At 38.6% G+C, this 16,679-nt stretch overlaps 1 protein-coding gene and 1 long non-coding RNA gene across 4 annotated transcripts in view; one reads left to right on the plus strand and one right to left on the minus strand.

Annotated features, from left to right (window-relative positions):
• TAMM41 (TAM41 mitochondrial translocator assembly and maintenance homolog) overlaps positions 1–11,236 on the minus strand; it is a 32,730-nt gene extending 21,494 nt beyond the window's left edge. For 2 of the 3 annotated variants that reach the window (XM_074602549.1, XM_074602548.1), the window contains exons 1-5: positions 11,028–11,235; positions 9,463–9,642; positions 7,997–8,089; positions 2,885–3,035; positions 468–613 (exon numbers count right to left, since the gene is read on the minus strand). In XM_074602549.1, the coding sequence (XP_074458650.1) occupies positions 468–613; positions 2,885–3,035; positions 7,997–8,089; positions 9,463–9,642; positions 11,028–11,165 (708 nt within the window). In that variant the 5' untranslated portion in view covers positions 11,166–11,235. Of the gene's footprint in view, positions 1–467; positions 614–2,884; positions 3,036–7,996; positions 8,090–9,462; positions 9,643–11,027 lie in introns of all 3 variants that reach the window. The other variant, XM_074602551.1, reaches the window with a different exon arrangement.
• A 2,471-nt stretch (positions 11,237–13,707) lies between these two features.
• The window catches only part of LOC141749273 (uncharacterized), a 61,419-nt gene continuing 58,447 nt past the window's right edge, over positions 13,708–16,679 (plus strand). Inside the window, exon 1 of the long non-coding RNA XR_012589307.1 lies at positions 13,708–13,804. This is a non-coding gene — a long non-coding RNA (uncharacterized LOC141749273). The remainder of the gene's footprint in view (positions 13,805–16,679) is intronic.

The following is a 16,679-nucleotide window of genomic DNA, read 5'->3' on the forward strand; positions in this document are numbered from 1 at the left end:
AGATAACGCCAGAATTTCATTTGGGTTTAGTCAACTGATCTTCATAACCAGCACTCTAGGGTTTTTTTGTGAAATGCAGTTTTTGATTGCAGAAAGTTGCACCTCTAAGTTACGGCCTAATCTTTTTAACACAAACCATATGTTTATTCATCACTTCCTAGACTGTTGTTACCATATGGTAGTCATTAGAACACACGTTTTAAAATTATCTTCTCTTGTTCCTTTGCTAGGGCTCTAGTTCTGTGCCCATACTCAAAGAAAATGAACAGTACTTACTACATATGCAGAGACTGATATTTAAAGCAAGTGTTCTGGCTGCAGAATTAACTAAACAACAGAAACATAACAAATAGCAAGTACAGTGACTACAACTGCTTGCCTTAGTGTATGGCATAATTCTTGCCTTCTGTCAATGTGATAAAGCACTTCCACTTGCTTGTTTTAAAAATGTTTTGAAGAACACTTGCCTCTAGCCTTCCCAGATGGTGCTTATATACCACTTGAGGGCAGTCCTGTAATATGTTACTGTACAGCTTCTGAAAATGGGGAACATTAGGTTTCACTATGTTCTGCACTTTCGATCTGTCTTCTCCTATTACCATTCTGAAATCACCTAGTCAAGAAGAGAAAAACAGTTAAATCGTTAGGACAAAAACAAAAACTCGAAGAATGTAACAGAAACCAACACAGTACACAGCTGCCATCTAAAACTTTATTCTCTAATTCTACCAATGCCTATATAATCCACAATAAGGTTCACCTTCTAATAGCCAAAAAATACTATTCAAATACCTTCAAGCACAGAAAATAAGATTCAGAATTTTTATGTGGCCTCTGATACGTTGTAATGTCATCAGTTCATGTGCCCACATTGTCACTTGGACAACAAAAAAATTCCAGCTGTCAAGTTCAGCCTGGAAAGCAGCAGTAACACAGCTACATTTTTTGCAACCATACATTAGTTTCAACAGATTACTAAACAGATTGAACAGCCCCAATACTTTGTATCTAGAAACAAATAACCTTCCATTTTCTGATATTGAAAGAAAACAATTTGCATTGTCTCTGCACTTCAAGGGCAGCACCTGAAGTACAGCTAATGGCAGTCATGGTAAGATCACAGTATCACCTTTTCCTCTGAGCTGTGTATTTTGTTAGTAGTTTCAAAAAGCAACTCCTTTTGGCAGGAAGACAAAACATCCACTGTTACGTTACTAATCTTTACACTTTATTTTATGATACGTGACTGGAAAGTTTCAAAGAGAATAAGTGAAAAGGCAGTCTGTAATAGAGCATTCATCTACCTCTATTAGGTACCACCCTGATAGCTTCCAGAGTTACCAACCAGGAGGCCCAGTGCAGCACGTATCAACAAACAAGAACCTGGATCAATTCATTTTCCCACTTACCACATTCAGGAGATAAATGTTGTTGCAAGGTGGCAAATTGCTAGCATTAGTTTATTTCAATTTATGCCAAGCCGCAAAACAAACACTTCCCATATAAATGGTACTGACTCACTGCTCTCAAAAAAAAAAATGCATAAAAAAATACAAGGATAAACATTTTCCAAATTAAAGCATGAACAACTCTTTTCGGCAGTCTCCAAGGAGACTGATTAGAGTAACGAATAAAATCAATTTTGTCTACTAGCATACTCTCTGAGAAGTTCAAGACTTAACAAAATGGCAGCAAATTAAAATATCCACAAACATGTAATTCACAGCTCTTTTCTTGAACATTCCCAACTGGAAGTCTTATTGCTTTAGCTTTATTCACGCAGCGGAGCCAATTTCAACATCTTACGGCACGGTAACTGATCTCCCACATTTTTGGTTAACTGCACCGTTTCAAAGGATATATAAAGAAGTATCTCGGCCACTAGCACCCACCAAGAATCTAACGACATTCCTGGACAGGTTTCAGGTGGGCAGGTAGGCAGCTCTGTAGCAAACATCCCTGGTTAGCAACCCTTAGCCATCCCACCTTCTTGACTTTACTGTCACTTTCAAACAGATAATGATTCAGAAAAAAATGAACATACTACATAAAGAACAGTAAACTCCTCAGTAGAATCAAGCTGCAACTTTATAAACCCTACCTGCCTACCTGTGCTTTTTTTTTTTTTTTAAAAGCCAAACTTGCATTACTTTATGAGCAAAGGAAGTGCTGTATAAAGTACAACTCCAATCAGAATTGTTCACAGTGATTTCATTAAGGATATCAACATTTAAAGAGTGATGCTGAATTAAATTGTAACAATTAAATATTGTATTGAAGAGTCTTTTGGAGTAATATCTAAAATTTTTTTCCCTTCTCAATTCCGTAACTAAAGAAAGGAGAAAATCTCTTACCAAAAACAGTCAACAAATACCAACCAGGAAGTGAATGTTAAATGTACATTGAAGAATCATAATGTGGATCTTTAAGTTAACTAAATACAAACCTTAAACACAACACATTCAAAAACTAAGAGATAACAAAGCATAGGTCAGATTACCAGATGAATCCACATTACACTAAGAGTGGAAAGAAAAATTTTTTTCCAATGTTTTGAACGATTAAAACCAAAATACAATCCATACAAACAGAAAAAAACCCACATTATTTCACCATATTGAATCACCCATACTTAGCTGTCCATAAAGCAAGCAGGTATAAGAAGTTTTGTTTATGTACCTACACCTATCTTCTATGAATAAGCACAATTAGTCTTTACAAGCTGCTACATAACACAGCGGTAAAATACTGTTATTGGAGCACCCAACAGTGCAGGCCCAAAGCAAGAGAGCAGGTGACTTACTAAGCATTACACTTCCTACTGTGATACAACAGCTCCAACTACAGCTTTTCTCCGCAGAGAGTTTAGACGCCATATACTAACCAGAATAGGAGAGTCCTGCAATCTGCATATAGAGGTCTTCTTCAGAGAAACTTTCTGGTAACATGAGAAAGGCTGCGGTGACTGCACTCTTCAGGTTGCTAACAAGTGCAGCCTGCAGCTTGCTGTTCTCATTCTGGGTCAGTATTTTCACCTGAAAAAGCAGAGTCATTGAGAAGCAAGACTTCAGGAAAGTCCTACTGAAGATGGAGCTTGAAACATTACTCAATCCAACATGAAAAATAAATAAGAAATTTATTTAAGATTAAATCCTATTATTATGGTACAATAAAGACTAGAATATCCCCTTTTGCTTACACAGTGGGAGAGAGAGGAACATCTTTTTAAGAATTAATAGCCTGCTACAAAAGGCTGTTTTTACAAACACATTCAGAACTGCTATAAGCAACAGCCATTAACTAATCTCACCTTTCCATATTCATGAATTTAGGATTAATCAAAACAGTAAATATGAACACATTAACTGAAATACTTCCTATGTGATTATGCAATAAGAAAAAAAGATCACTATCAAACTGAAAGACAATGGAATACCAGAAAAAGAGGTAAGTTTTCCTGTTCATCTTTGTTCTATTTTATTTTTTTAATAGAGGACTCCTCTATCACGTGCTTCAAACAGTTTCGTAGACATTTGTTGTCCTCCTAGAAGAAGCAAGGCTTTATTTTGCACTTTGTGCGAGCAGAACGTGAACTCAATGGGAACTTCACATGTTCGTGAAGAATAGAACACTGAAGTTGAGTGCTTCTACATGCCACAAACAGAAGTTTATTTTTAGAAAACACTCAAACTGTCCAAAACCAACTAGAGAATCCAGTCACCTAGGATATGGAAATACACTGGAATAAAAAGCAGATCTTCATTAACAACTGAATATAGAAACGTATTATTATAGAACATTAGATGAGGTGAGCCTGGTTTACAAGATGGCCAGCTATGCTCTTTCAGAAACAGCTCTCCCAAGAATACCTGTCTGTTTTGAGTTTCTGTCTTTTTCAAGTGCTCTGGTTAAGCAATACTGTCTTGCTTATAAAGAGCAGCTTCTTAATATTTGTTTACTCTAGAATACCATGAAATGCAAACCCACTGGCAGGTAGGAACAAACGTATCCAACTTGCTTTCACTCCCCAAAACCCCATTCACACACAAATGAGTTGCAGTATTACTTGAAATTCTGCCCCCAAATATAGCCCAGAACAGCTAAGGTATACATTCAAGTAAATATTTTCTTTTAGGAATGTAAATACTCTGTTAATGAAGAAAAAAACAACACACAAACAAACCCACAAAAAACAAACCTAGAATCAGTAAAGAAAGTAAGAGAATCAGACAGATCTGCTACACAAAATTCTCCTTACAGAAAGGACACTGACAAAGCAACGTCATGGATGGCCAATACTATATTCAGAACATAATTTTTTATTACGGTGAAATCTTTAAGAGGAATAAAACTAGAATAATATCTCATTTTTGTACAGTGGTAAATGCAACAGTATACAGGCTGCTTGTTTCAGTGGTTCTGCACTAAAGCATGTGTTTGACTAACATCAAATCTATATGATAGTCTGGAATTGGTCCACGGTGGATTTTCGAAGGATGTTTTCCCTTCTTTGATTTTCATTTTAAAAATACAAGTGAACATTCCAGAATTCCTCCTAACTTCTCCTGCAAATTACTTTGTATTTTTTAGCACTAAAGACAATGATAAACCACATTAAAATACAATACATTCAGCTGCCAGGGAGCCTACAGTCAGTTTTATTTCCTTAAAAAACATGGGAGAAGTTTACTGAATTCATACAGACTTGCTCAAATAAGATCCAGTAAACAGGACAGGCTGGTCATGAGCATAAACTAATATTTAAAATCTCATCAACTAATTCTCTTATATATACTTTAGTAACTTGCTGCTATCGGGAAACCCTAAGGAAAGAAAGAAGAGAGAAGTCTGTGGCACCCATGTAGTCATGCAAACTGCTTATACTTTAGGCTAGCCCTGAAAATAACAGCAATTTATGGACATGTTTTAAGAACACCACAGTTACAGCCTTTTAAAATATGCAACTCATAAATGCTAGTCCTCCTCATGGAAGACCCATGCAAACCTGTAGTGAAGTAAAAGGAATAATCTCCTTTGCTGAAACTACTCCCTAACATAAATGAGATTTTTTTTTTTTTTCGAAGGGAAATAATATGCTAGGCTTCAAAATTTAAATGCATGAAACACTGCAGCAGTGATACCATTTACAAAGAAATTTTAAACAGTGTAGGTAGCTAGAAATCTCCCAGGAAGACAGAGTGCAATACTTATCACCGAGGTATGACAAGGATGAATGCTGAATCTTAAGGTAAATCTGAAGATCACCAAAATTAAGGAAAGCTTTTTCACCGTACAGAGAACTTAAGGTCTGAACTACTCACTGTACCATATCACATAAGGGGAAAAAAGCAGCCAATGTATTCTGGTTTTACAGCATACAGAGAATTCAGTTAACTAACAGTACAGCTGAGACTTTAAAATTTTTAAATATATTACATGAGGGATATATTCAATTTTATAAATAAGCATGACCCTCAGTCATCACAACAGTCTAAAGCAGGAAATGTACTACCTTCCCTGCTAGGAAATTCATACACCAGAAACTGCAGGCATGTACACAAAGACACTTACAGGCAAACAAAATAAACAAAGAAAATTTCATTATAGAATGAAATGCGTCAAAAGCAATATTCCAGTTTGCCATTTAGCCACATCCACACTCTACTAAATATCACAATAAGAGGATTTTTCCATTATCTTTCAAAAAATGTTTTTAGAGATTTGGACAACTGAAAAATTCTATAAACAAACAGGTGCTCTGTCACTCCTTCAAGGGAATTTTTACAGTATAAAAAACCCCCTCAATCTCCCAAGATGCCTCCAAAAAGTATAAGATATTTCTATACACTATTCATACTCCTCTCTCTCACCTCACTTCAATTTATTAAACACTTCCTTCTCTTAATATTTTCTCCAGGACAACAGTAAACACAGCTGCTTACACTAAAACAATTACTTACAGTCTATGTTTAACAAAAATTCAGCAACACTTCAGATGCTTTTTAAAATCTTCCTCTGAAAACCAATTATGTGCCACTTGTGGTTATTTATTTTACTTTTTTAGGTACAGCTGCATTTTTTTTCTCCAGAAAACCTGTCAGTTATGGAGAAATTACAACTAAATTTATTCAGTTTTTCAATACAGTTAAACGGGATTTTAGCTGATCAGCATTATAAATTTCATCTAGGATGAAAAGCCAATAAACTTTTAACACAAACAAAGAAGCCTGGGAAAAAAAGTTAGCATTTTTAAGTGGCAATTCCAAGCTCCATCTATTCTGCCAAACATTCTGGAAAGATTACTTGGTCAAGGCAACCAGTTTATAACAGAAACAAAACCTCCAGTGAAAATTAAGCCAAGATTTTCAAGCCAGAGCAAATGTTTCAGCTCATGTGCTAGAATAGCTTGGATAGCTTTCACTCAAGAATGACAGCTTTGTAATGGAACACAAGAAAGCGCTGGGCTCTTCCTCCTCTATAGGAGTGACGAGGAAATTCCCAAACAAACTGTTAAACAATATTAATCTGGCTTCAGTCAACTGCATCCAGAACTAGCAGAAATAGCAAATGGCATGTAAGAGATTACAGTGTACAAGAAAACAAAACTAACCCTGCATCCCCTCCAAAAGAAGCTTATTGTACATTTTTAAGGAGGTAAAAAAAGCTTTCTAGCACTACCACTTAAAACGTATACACCAAAACATCTAACTACTTGTGAAGCCAGAAACAGCAGACATTTGAAACCCGTACAACAGATCTAAACAAATTATTTGGTCATTTCTGTTCAACACAGCGTAACATTCAAAATCTTAGTTAGTGATTTTATAGATTCTACAGGATGAGACAGTTCAAACATTCACCAAGAAGTCTGTCAGTCTAATTCCAGTTTAAGTCCTGCAGTCTTTACTCAATGCAAATTCCTGTGAGCTTTATGAAAATAATCTGGACTTTTATGTATTACACACATACGCAATATCTCCACTATCTTGTTAGGAACCAAACAAAATACCAAATTCTGTCTTCTTGTGCAAGTATGTCTTCCCATTGAATGTAATCAAAAGATAAGAAGAACAATTTATACATACCAAAATGAAAAATCCTAAAATAAATCAAAGCAACAGCAAATGCAGTTACACTGAAAATAAATATTCAGTATTAATTGTAAACATGAAACTCAGAATTCTTCCTTCAGTTATTTTTCTCAGTGTATCAAGTTTCATTCTTTTTATAAAGATAACAGCTGTTCTAACCTGTATCATGCTATAATACATCCCTGGAGACACAGAAAAGCCAGTTGCGCTGAGAAAATCTATTCAAACTTTCACCCCAAATTTTTAGTTAAAAGCATAATCAACTTGTGTTCTAAGACATAAATCGAGTTCTCCTCTCCTTCGCCCCTCCACTCTTAAGAAACGTTAAGAAATTAGCACTGCTGCCATCTGCTGAAAGCAGATTGAATCAGGCGCTCATGGGTAAGCAAAGACCTCATATTTTTTATGACACAAACAAGGAGGAGAAAACCCAACATTCTTAACACGTGGTTCAGTCGATTACAGATGCTTTAACAACACAATGAACTAGGCAGTAACCACACAGCAAAGCGGCTTTCATCTTTTAAGATTTCCATTATTTAACTGTGTTAAATTTTGTCAACTCCTGTAATTTGTTATTGCAAAATAAAATATTGCATTTAACATTAAAGGGACTTTGAGTTAATATAGTCCAGTTATTCAAGATTTACTACAGCCAGAAAACTGTGATTAATATACTTACGTTTAGGTTTTTTCACATAACAGAATATCATTAAGGACTACGTTTTGCTTCCTCTCTGAAAGATTATCCCCCTAGGACGAGACCCCTAAATCAGGGCAGATTTTTTTGTTCAGTACTGACACATAGATCCTTAGCAGTTAAAGTTGAAACTACAACTGATAATTTTCCCTGCCCTGTAATTTCCTGCATTTCAAAAGAGACAACTGAAGAGACTAACAGTTACCGGTTTTTGTAGGCGCCCAGCGACATAGAGGGTTTTCCAGTGAAGTAAATCGTCAATCAGGGTATCAGTGCTAATTACACCATATTTTATCATCTGGAAAAAAGCAAAATAAAGGCTTTTGAAAAACCATATACCTGCACCATTTTCACTATATGAAACTTACTACTTACTATAACTGTCATTAATTCTAAGGAATGCATACCTCCAATAAAAAAAAGGATGCATAACATTAAAACGTTTTAATGTTATAATCAACACAGGATGCAAAAAAAAAAAAAATTCCTGTTCATATGCAAACTTCTGAAAAAACACCCTAAAAAAACGTGGGAACATGCATAGAACCCTCTAAGATTCTTTCTAGAATCAAAGTTACAATAAAGTCACCCCAAGATCAATCACTAAAGCAAAAGACTTTAAATCCCAAAGAAACCTAGTCTAGACAGACATTGACACTTAAGAGATCTGAACATTAAAGTACGGCTCTTCATAAAATGATTCTGGGAAGGTTACACCAGCCAGCTTTGGAAAGGTTGTACCAGCCAAACACGACAATAGTTGGAATAATCTGCAGTATCCTTTATGATATTGAAAACTCTCAAGAAATAGTTTGTCAGAGATCTAAAATAAACAAAACTCCTAGATATTTATGTGTACCATTACTGAGGGGTGGAGTGCGTATCAGGGAGCTTTTTCTTTTGCTCTTTGATGTTAGAAAACAAATGTTGATTTGTAGTTCATTTTATGCAACTGGAAAAAAGATGAACTTTCAACAGTTTGTTACAAATTTGCACTTCCTGAGTTTCCAAATATTATTACCACAGCAAGGCAGTCAACTCCTGAATTTCTGGATAAGAAAGGACCACAGCCTGAGATATGACTGAGCCATTACAGCATGACATAAGAGCATAAAGAGCCAAGAACAGAATTTCAGAGCAAAGATATTTGCTGGTCCTTAAAATAAAATCCAAAATGCCTTTTTACATAAGTGAAAAAGGTTTAAACCCCAAATTCTTGCCTCATACAGATGCCTTCAAACAAAACAGCAAGTACGTAATAAGACTGCTTTATCTACCTCTCCAACTTTCTATGAAGAACTCTGACACGAACCCAACATTACTGCAACCACGCATGCTCTGAGAAACTTCTGTTGGGTATATATTGCTCACAAGGCATTTTTCCATGACCGTCCTTCATTTCATTTTCCATCTTTCCTAAAAGAACTTACTTTCCTATGTACAGTTTGTTACCACATGGCAAAAGCTACTCAAAATCAACGCTCAGACAGACAGATACAGTGCTTCCCTCCCCTAACTCCTATCTGCACACCTCCTTACCAAACACAGTCTACACATAGAGGCAGGAGGAAGACTTGCTAGACAACCTAGTTAAGCTTAGCTAGCTAAGCTAATCATTTTAATACTTCACACAAACATTTGACTTCATTTACTCAAACTACTTGTACTTACCCTACCATTACATGGCACTAAAGTATTGTAGTAAATCCCTGCTCCATAGCTCTGTACACTACTTATCTGTTTTGGCCCAAAAACTTTTAGGAAGGAATAATGACTCCTGTTCTTTAACAAGTTCATCATATGCCAGGTCACAGAATCATCAACAGCAAACACGAAGTCCAGCATATTGTTCTGTGGATAAGGAGAAAAGTATTAGGGTTTACATGTCAGGAAGCAAGCAACGTTAATCTAAGATATGCATAATATCAAACTACCAGCTAATAATTTTTCACAAGTTAAAAAAAAACAACAAAAAAACCCCCACCAAAACACCAGCATTAATGTCAAACACAGCTTAAAGGTTCTGATGAAGTTGTGTATTTTCTAGTCAGCATAGCAGAGATGGTCCAAAATTTTCCTGTCCTCCTGGTTAAGTGACCAACTTTCAAAGCTCTGAAACAGAGGAGCATGTGATGGGATCATCCTCCTAGTTCACAGCTCAGCATAACAGCTTAAACTGCTAATGAACAGGCCTTTTGCTAATATGCGAGGCCATGAATTAGGAGATTTGGGCAGAAGAAGCCACCTTAGAGCTGCCAGCAAGAAACTACACTTCTAGTGCATTTGCTTGGTTTTGTCAACAAAACAATTGAAACCCCAGAGGCTGGCAGGTTACAATGCCTGCCGTGCCCTCCTGAAGAAATCAATCCACAGGTTCCCTGCACACAGACAAGCTGACAGTTTACAACTCATATCTACAACAAACTAATATTTGGAGTGGCATTGCTTCAAATTTGTTAGGCCTACTACTCTCCGTGGCTCTCCGGGCTGCTAACCGGTTAATACTACCGAACAGGTATTCTGTTAGCTACCTTTTTTACCCTCATTCTTTTGCATGGGGATGAGATGCTGTCAGAGCTCTGAAATTCTTGTTATCCTCTGGTTTTCTCTTTTCAGAAAAGAAAATGAGACACTAAATTTAAAGTCACATTTGTAGGGCGTGATTAACAGGGAAGCCATAATGAGCAATACTGCCTATTAACAATTTTAAAAATGTCAAACACATTTATTTTAAATTTGAAAAGAACTTAAAATAAATGAAGAAGACAAATATCACTATTTCCAAGCAGCTTGGCCTCCAACCGATGAAGAAGTGCCAAGAATGCTAGTGAAGCGCGGCAGTGGATTTTGCCTAAGTTACCTTCATGAGGTGCACAAGCTGTAACTCTTTTTCAAAACCACCAGTAAATAAGCCCTGACGCACCGTTGGCCGACACAAGGCTCAAGGGCCACCTGAACCCCACACACAGTGACAAAGTGACCCTCAGGGACCACCCCGGAGGCCCCGGGAAGGCAGCAGACCCCACCGCGGCCCGGCCCGGCCCGCCTGCCCCACAAACTCTCCGCTTGCTAAAGGAATTTGTGGGGGGTTCGCCCCTTATCCCGCACAGGCCAGAGGCAGCTCCGGGTAACGCACTGCGCCGCCTCCACGCCAGTAACCGAAACGCGCAAGGCCCGCGGCGGCCGGGGGGGACGCCGAGGGGCAGGCCCGGCCCGGGGCTGGCTGCCGCGCTCACCTCGCCCGGCCCGGCCGAGGCCCCCGCCTGCCGGAACACCCCGGACCCATAGGCGAAGGCCAAGCTGAGCTCCTGAGGGAAATGCGCCAGGACCCGCCGGAACTTCACCCCCGAGCTCGACAGCGCCGGCAGCGCCATGACGCCCGCCGGGCAGCTCCGGCCCGGCCCGGCCCACCTTCCCGCCTACCGGCTGAGGCGGCGGCGAAGAGAGGCCGCGGCCGTGAGGGGGGGGCGGCGCCGGTGCACAGCGCCCCCTGCCAGCCAGCCGGCCGGCCTGCGGATGGCGCGGCGCCGCCGCTGCTTTCCCGCCTCGGGGTGGCGGCCCCGTGTGGCCACGGCAGGGTGGCCCCGCGCTCAGGCGGCTGCCCTCATCCCCTCACCTCGGCGGCGGTGAGGCGGCGCTGAGGGTCCCGCCCTCAGGGTCCCGGACCCCCGGGGGGGTGCGTTCCCGCCGGTAAGGCCCGTTGAGGTGTCGGGGAGCGAGCTGCCGTGCGCTCCCGCCTGAGGCGGGCGGGACCCGTCGAGCTGAGGGGCGGTGGTGGCAGTGGGGTTATACTCAGCGGATGGGTTTAACTTTCCACTCTTCGCCCACCCGTGCCCTTTTCAGTTTATTATTTCAGGTCACCGCAGTTCTGTGCCCCTTCAATTATTTTCCCTCCTTTTTTTTTTAGTTTTCATATTTTGCACTGGTTTGAAGCTCCCCTCAGGAGTTGTCGCCGGCTTTATACTTCACACATCCCCCATGCTACAAAAACAGAAAACCCACAGCGTTTAATCATCATGGTCACGATAGTCTCACACTCTCCTCGTGCTGCGCCTGGCTTGGTTTTCGTCTTCAAGTCCTACATAACAAACTTAACTCAATGCGAGTACTAAATGTATAAAAATGGCTCAGAAGATCGAAGTGTATCTCGTTGCCTCACGATTTTATGCTTCCTTGCATCTGTCTTCCCAAAGACCATATTTTATCTTCCTTGTTTGTATGGCTTTCAAAATACCCTATTTAGGCCGTACGCTGTTCTGAGGAGACGCTGGTAGGCCGCATCCAGTCCGAGGCACTGCCAGGCTAAATTTCGTACTTAAACTAAATTGCAAATATGATTAGGCCTTTAGACATTACTGTACTCATAACATCTGCTTAAAACAAGCAGATGAAAGGATCTGGATCTCCCTATTACAGAAAACACTGATACACACAGTTAAGTCACCATTTATGCAATTGTTTTTGTGATTATAAATTAGCATGTGATAAAGTAACGTGTATGAACCTGGCCATTAGGAACATTGGAAGGGAGCACCTGAGGCAACAGAACAATCCTTGTTACTGTTGGCAAATAATATAAAACTTCAATTATGTGAGGTGGGTGCCATCATAAACCTGCATCAGACCTCTACTCTTCTGAGCTTTTCTCCGTCAAATGACTCAGAGCGCCAGACTCTTCCTTCTGAAGCCTCTGCCCTAAATACTCACTTTCAGAGGAGAAACCACTAAAAGAACAAAGTCCCAAAGGTCCAACTGTGTCTGGGGTTTGGAGACTTTTGTTTTCTACTAAGATTGTGATTCGGTACCCAGTAGGGTCTACGCACTGATTTAACTAGTCGTAAGTTAGATCACGGACCTTGTTCTTTCCTTAGTAAAAGCATTTTAATTAAGAATTATGTTAATAATATATTGATATTAATTGCTATATTAGTCTATATTCATTATAATTAATATTTATTATTTAAATACTTCATGGCACGCAATATAAAGAGTGGTAGATTTGTTGAGCTCACATTCCAAATTCTTTCCTACTGCTTATGTTAGCAGAAGATTTTGTATTACTTTTGAGTGAAGGATCTAACTCTAAAGCACGATTTATGGAAGTATCTAAAAAAATATTTTGGGGGGACTATCTGATATTTGTCATCCTGACTAAAACGTTGGGATGCAAATTATATTAGGTGATAGTTCACCCATTGAAGTATTTGCCTATATTTATATACCTATATATTATATATTATATAATATATATATTATATAACCTATATTTATATAGGTTTTTTAACTAGTTGTATTAATTATTAACTAGTTTTTTAACTAGTTGTATTAATTTGGCACATTCTCAAGCACTGGTATGAATAAATTTCCTAAATGTTCCATTTTTTAGTATACTTGCTGAAACTTATAAGAGTCGCCTTTAAATCATGGGGCTGTGTTTGTTGCATGCTGCTATAAATGGTAATTCCTGTCTGGTTGGTAAATAATCTAATTTGATTACTTAAGAATTTAAATTAGCTGACAAAGAAAGGTGATGCAGGCTGCTCGTATTGCTCAACTAGTTCTTCTTGTCACCACTTAGAAAGCTTAATGAGAAAGCTTTCAAATAGACTCACTTATTGGTCAAGTTTATTTTCTAAACTTATTTCACTTTCACCTTCTTTATAGCTATCCACAAACTCAAGAAAAGATCCATAATTCTCCATCATTATTTTTATTAAAAAGACGATCAGAGGAGAGAGGAACAACAACAGTGGCTCACTGGTAGAATTATCTGGAGGAAAGCACAAGTGAAGAGAAGGTATAAAAAAGTTTAATTGAGATAAGATGTTATGAATTAAAATGATTAGCTAATAAGGAAGACCCCCTATCCCAGCCTGCCTTTAAATTGTGTTCAGGAGGTTAACTAAGTGGGAAGCAGTTTGGAGAAGGAATGCTGTGCCTCTATGAAGTCACTATGCTGGATTTATGGTGCCTATTTGCTTGGAAGTCTTAAATCTGTAGCTCTGAAAAATAGGTAACTTATTCCAAACTTATTCCATCTTCTAATTTCATGAAGTCTAAATAAAAGCAAAAGGTTATTAAATACATTTTTATGGATGATATTGACTTAGAATACACTTATTCTAATAATTAAGTAAAAGAGAAGAAGCTTGTTTGAAAATGAATGGACTGGTAGCCTTCCAGAAGGAAGTTATATTGTTGGTTGGTATATAAAATTAGGTATTATTTATAACCTTAGGTAACAAAGCAAATTCTTGAGAGGGAATAAGACATTGGGAGCACTTCTGCTTGAATGTTTGTGTATTACAGAAAATCTAGGGAACAAGATTGCTAGAGTATTGTGGGGTTGCTCATCTTGATCTTTATCTTACCAGCTCAAAATGTCTCCTTGAGACCTCCAAGGTGGATCTTGTTCATGTAATTTAAAGGTCCTGTTTTCCAGCTTTTCTGCAACTGTGTTCTTTGCTGTATTTCCTTAACTGGCTTTTATGTATTTTAGGCTATATCTAAAGCTTGTTTCTTGTATCTCTTACTAACTTTTAAATTTATTTTGTCTCCAATAGCACAGTTAATTTTGAGACTAATAGCTTGTGATCTGGGACAAGATTTTGAGAGTCTATAAAGAGTTTATCTAAAAGTTTAGGTAGAGTTATCTTCTGTCTTGTACTGATTTTGAACTTGGCCTCTAATCTGTTTTTCAGTCTAACTTTTGCTTTGCTAACTTTGGTAAGAAAATCTGCAAACACCAGAAGGTCTTAAGTTTCATTTACACTTTCAGCCAGCACTGCTGTTGAAGGGAGCAGTTTTCTTCTAGCCGCTTGTATCAGTGTAGGTGTTTGCGTGGCTGCATTTCAGAACAGATTGGGGAATTGATGTGGGTTAAAACCAACTGTGGTTTGGTTGTTTTTGTGGGTTTTTTTTAAACCAGTCTAGTTTTAACCAGGTCACTAATGTGCTTTACCACACGTTTGTGCTGGTACAAGCAAGAGATGGTAAGATTTCTTCTTCCGTTGACAGTGCTGGTTCAAAAGATACAAGTACTTCGGGTTTTTTTATAATGTTTTCTCACTTAGAATCTTGGCTGTGATTGATTCCATGCATTAAAGTTGTATAAGGAAGGGTACAATATTCTGTATCTTGCACAGTCATGTTTTGCTTTTATTCCTTCCTTTTCAGTCAAGCAAGTTCTAATACTTACTGCAGTATATCTCTCCTGAGAGAGCGTGACAAAGCTCTGACCTTGAGCCTTTATTTCAGTTTTTGCCACTGGCGATAAAATGTAGGCTTTGAATAGCCCCCTGCATAACTAGAAAGCTTATCTACAGGGGTAGTTTTTGCTTCTACCCTGCCCTTGTGCTCTCTAGGTCCTTAGAGTCAAGGGTCTCACAGATGTTGACTGCTCGGTGTCTGAATTCCAAGTGGTATATGCAGCTCAATGCATATGCTGAGCATCACATTCTAGAAAGCTTCAGTGTCAGATCTTCACAGACTTATCTTAATATCAGCATGTTCAGCTCAAAATAACAATTTTCACTAACAATGTGGAAATCTGCATACTTACAGTCTGTGAATCCATGAGTTGATCTGGCAGATTGGAACTGGGCTCAGCTCCCCTGTGTACTTCTGTATGGACCAGTGGTTCTTCATGGCGTCAGAAATGCTGTGGTTTAGGTGGTGGTAAGTGCCTTACTTGTAGTGATACTGCTTCCCAAGAATAAGCTCGTTTGGTTCTTCCTCTGCTCTTGCCTCCGTGGGTATTCCTCCAATAAAACTGACAATTTTGTGTCCTTTAGTCTTTCAGTAGTAGGGAATCTGTCCTACTTTTCCATAGCATGTGTCTGTTGGAGGTGGCAGCCTCCTATGATCATAGAGTTGCGACTTCTCGTGTGTGTAACCATTGTAACTCTATAAAGAGTAATTTTCATGAAGTAGTGGCAGCATCTGGAATCAGAAACTCATAACATACTGTTTGTTTTAAATTTCTGTGTGTTGTTGTGATTACGTTATTTTAAATCTTCCATCACTTAATTTTTTTTTTTTATTTAAAGTGTGAATTACATTAATTGCTGCTGGTGCAATTGCATGCTGGTATGAATTGGTTTGCTGTTTGCATACACTAACAACAAAACACCACCAGATGTCCTCTGTTTCTGTATCAGATCTGAATTACCTCCTGGAGATCTTTCTCTGGATTCTAGTTGAAAATATCGATCTTTAAACAAACCAAAGGGGAGGGACACACACACAGACCTCTTTGCTTAGTTTTGAAGAGGTTGAGATGTGAAACCCCATAGAAATGTTTAGGGAATGTGTGCTATTTGTTACTTCTTTTTTTTTAAACATCCCCCCCATCCCCACAAGCTTATTTGTGACCCTATGACTCATCAGTATCCGAGGGGTTATTTTTCAGAAGGACAGAGAAATAGCTGCATATTTCTAGGTGTCTTCTCCAGACCTGTTTCTGAAATCAGCTCAGTCATCACCACACAAGGGCTTACCTTTCTCTTGCTGAGAGATTATTACCAGGCAACAGTTACAATCAATCAACAAGTGGATTTTTACCAGGCAAACATAATAATCAAGATAATAGAAATAAAAATGAGCATAAAAGTTGGTTAAATACTGACACTTGTGGCTTTTCTTCTCACCTTGGTTCTGCCTGCTTGCTAGTTCTAGTCAGGAAGGGATTTCTGTGACAGACTGGCAATGTGTGAGAGAACATATTTTTACACAGCAACACTAATCATTCTGTGGGATGCAGTGAAACATTGTGAGACAGGAATCATGATGTGTTCCTGCAGGTGGTGTACTGGAGGCTATTTCACCCCAGACCAAGCAGTTATTTTGTCCACAAGCAACTTCTGAGCTGTGGGGAACTGACCTCTATA

This window comes from Larus michahellis, chromosome 10, assembly GCF_964199755.1.
Source record: "Larus michahellis chromosome 10, bLarMic1.1, whole genome shotgun sequence".
Lineage (NCBI taxonomy): Eukaryota > Metazoa > Chordata > Aves > Charadriiformes > Laridae > Larus > Larus michahellis.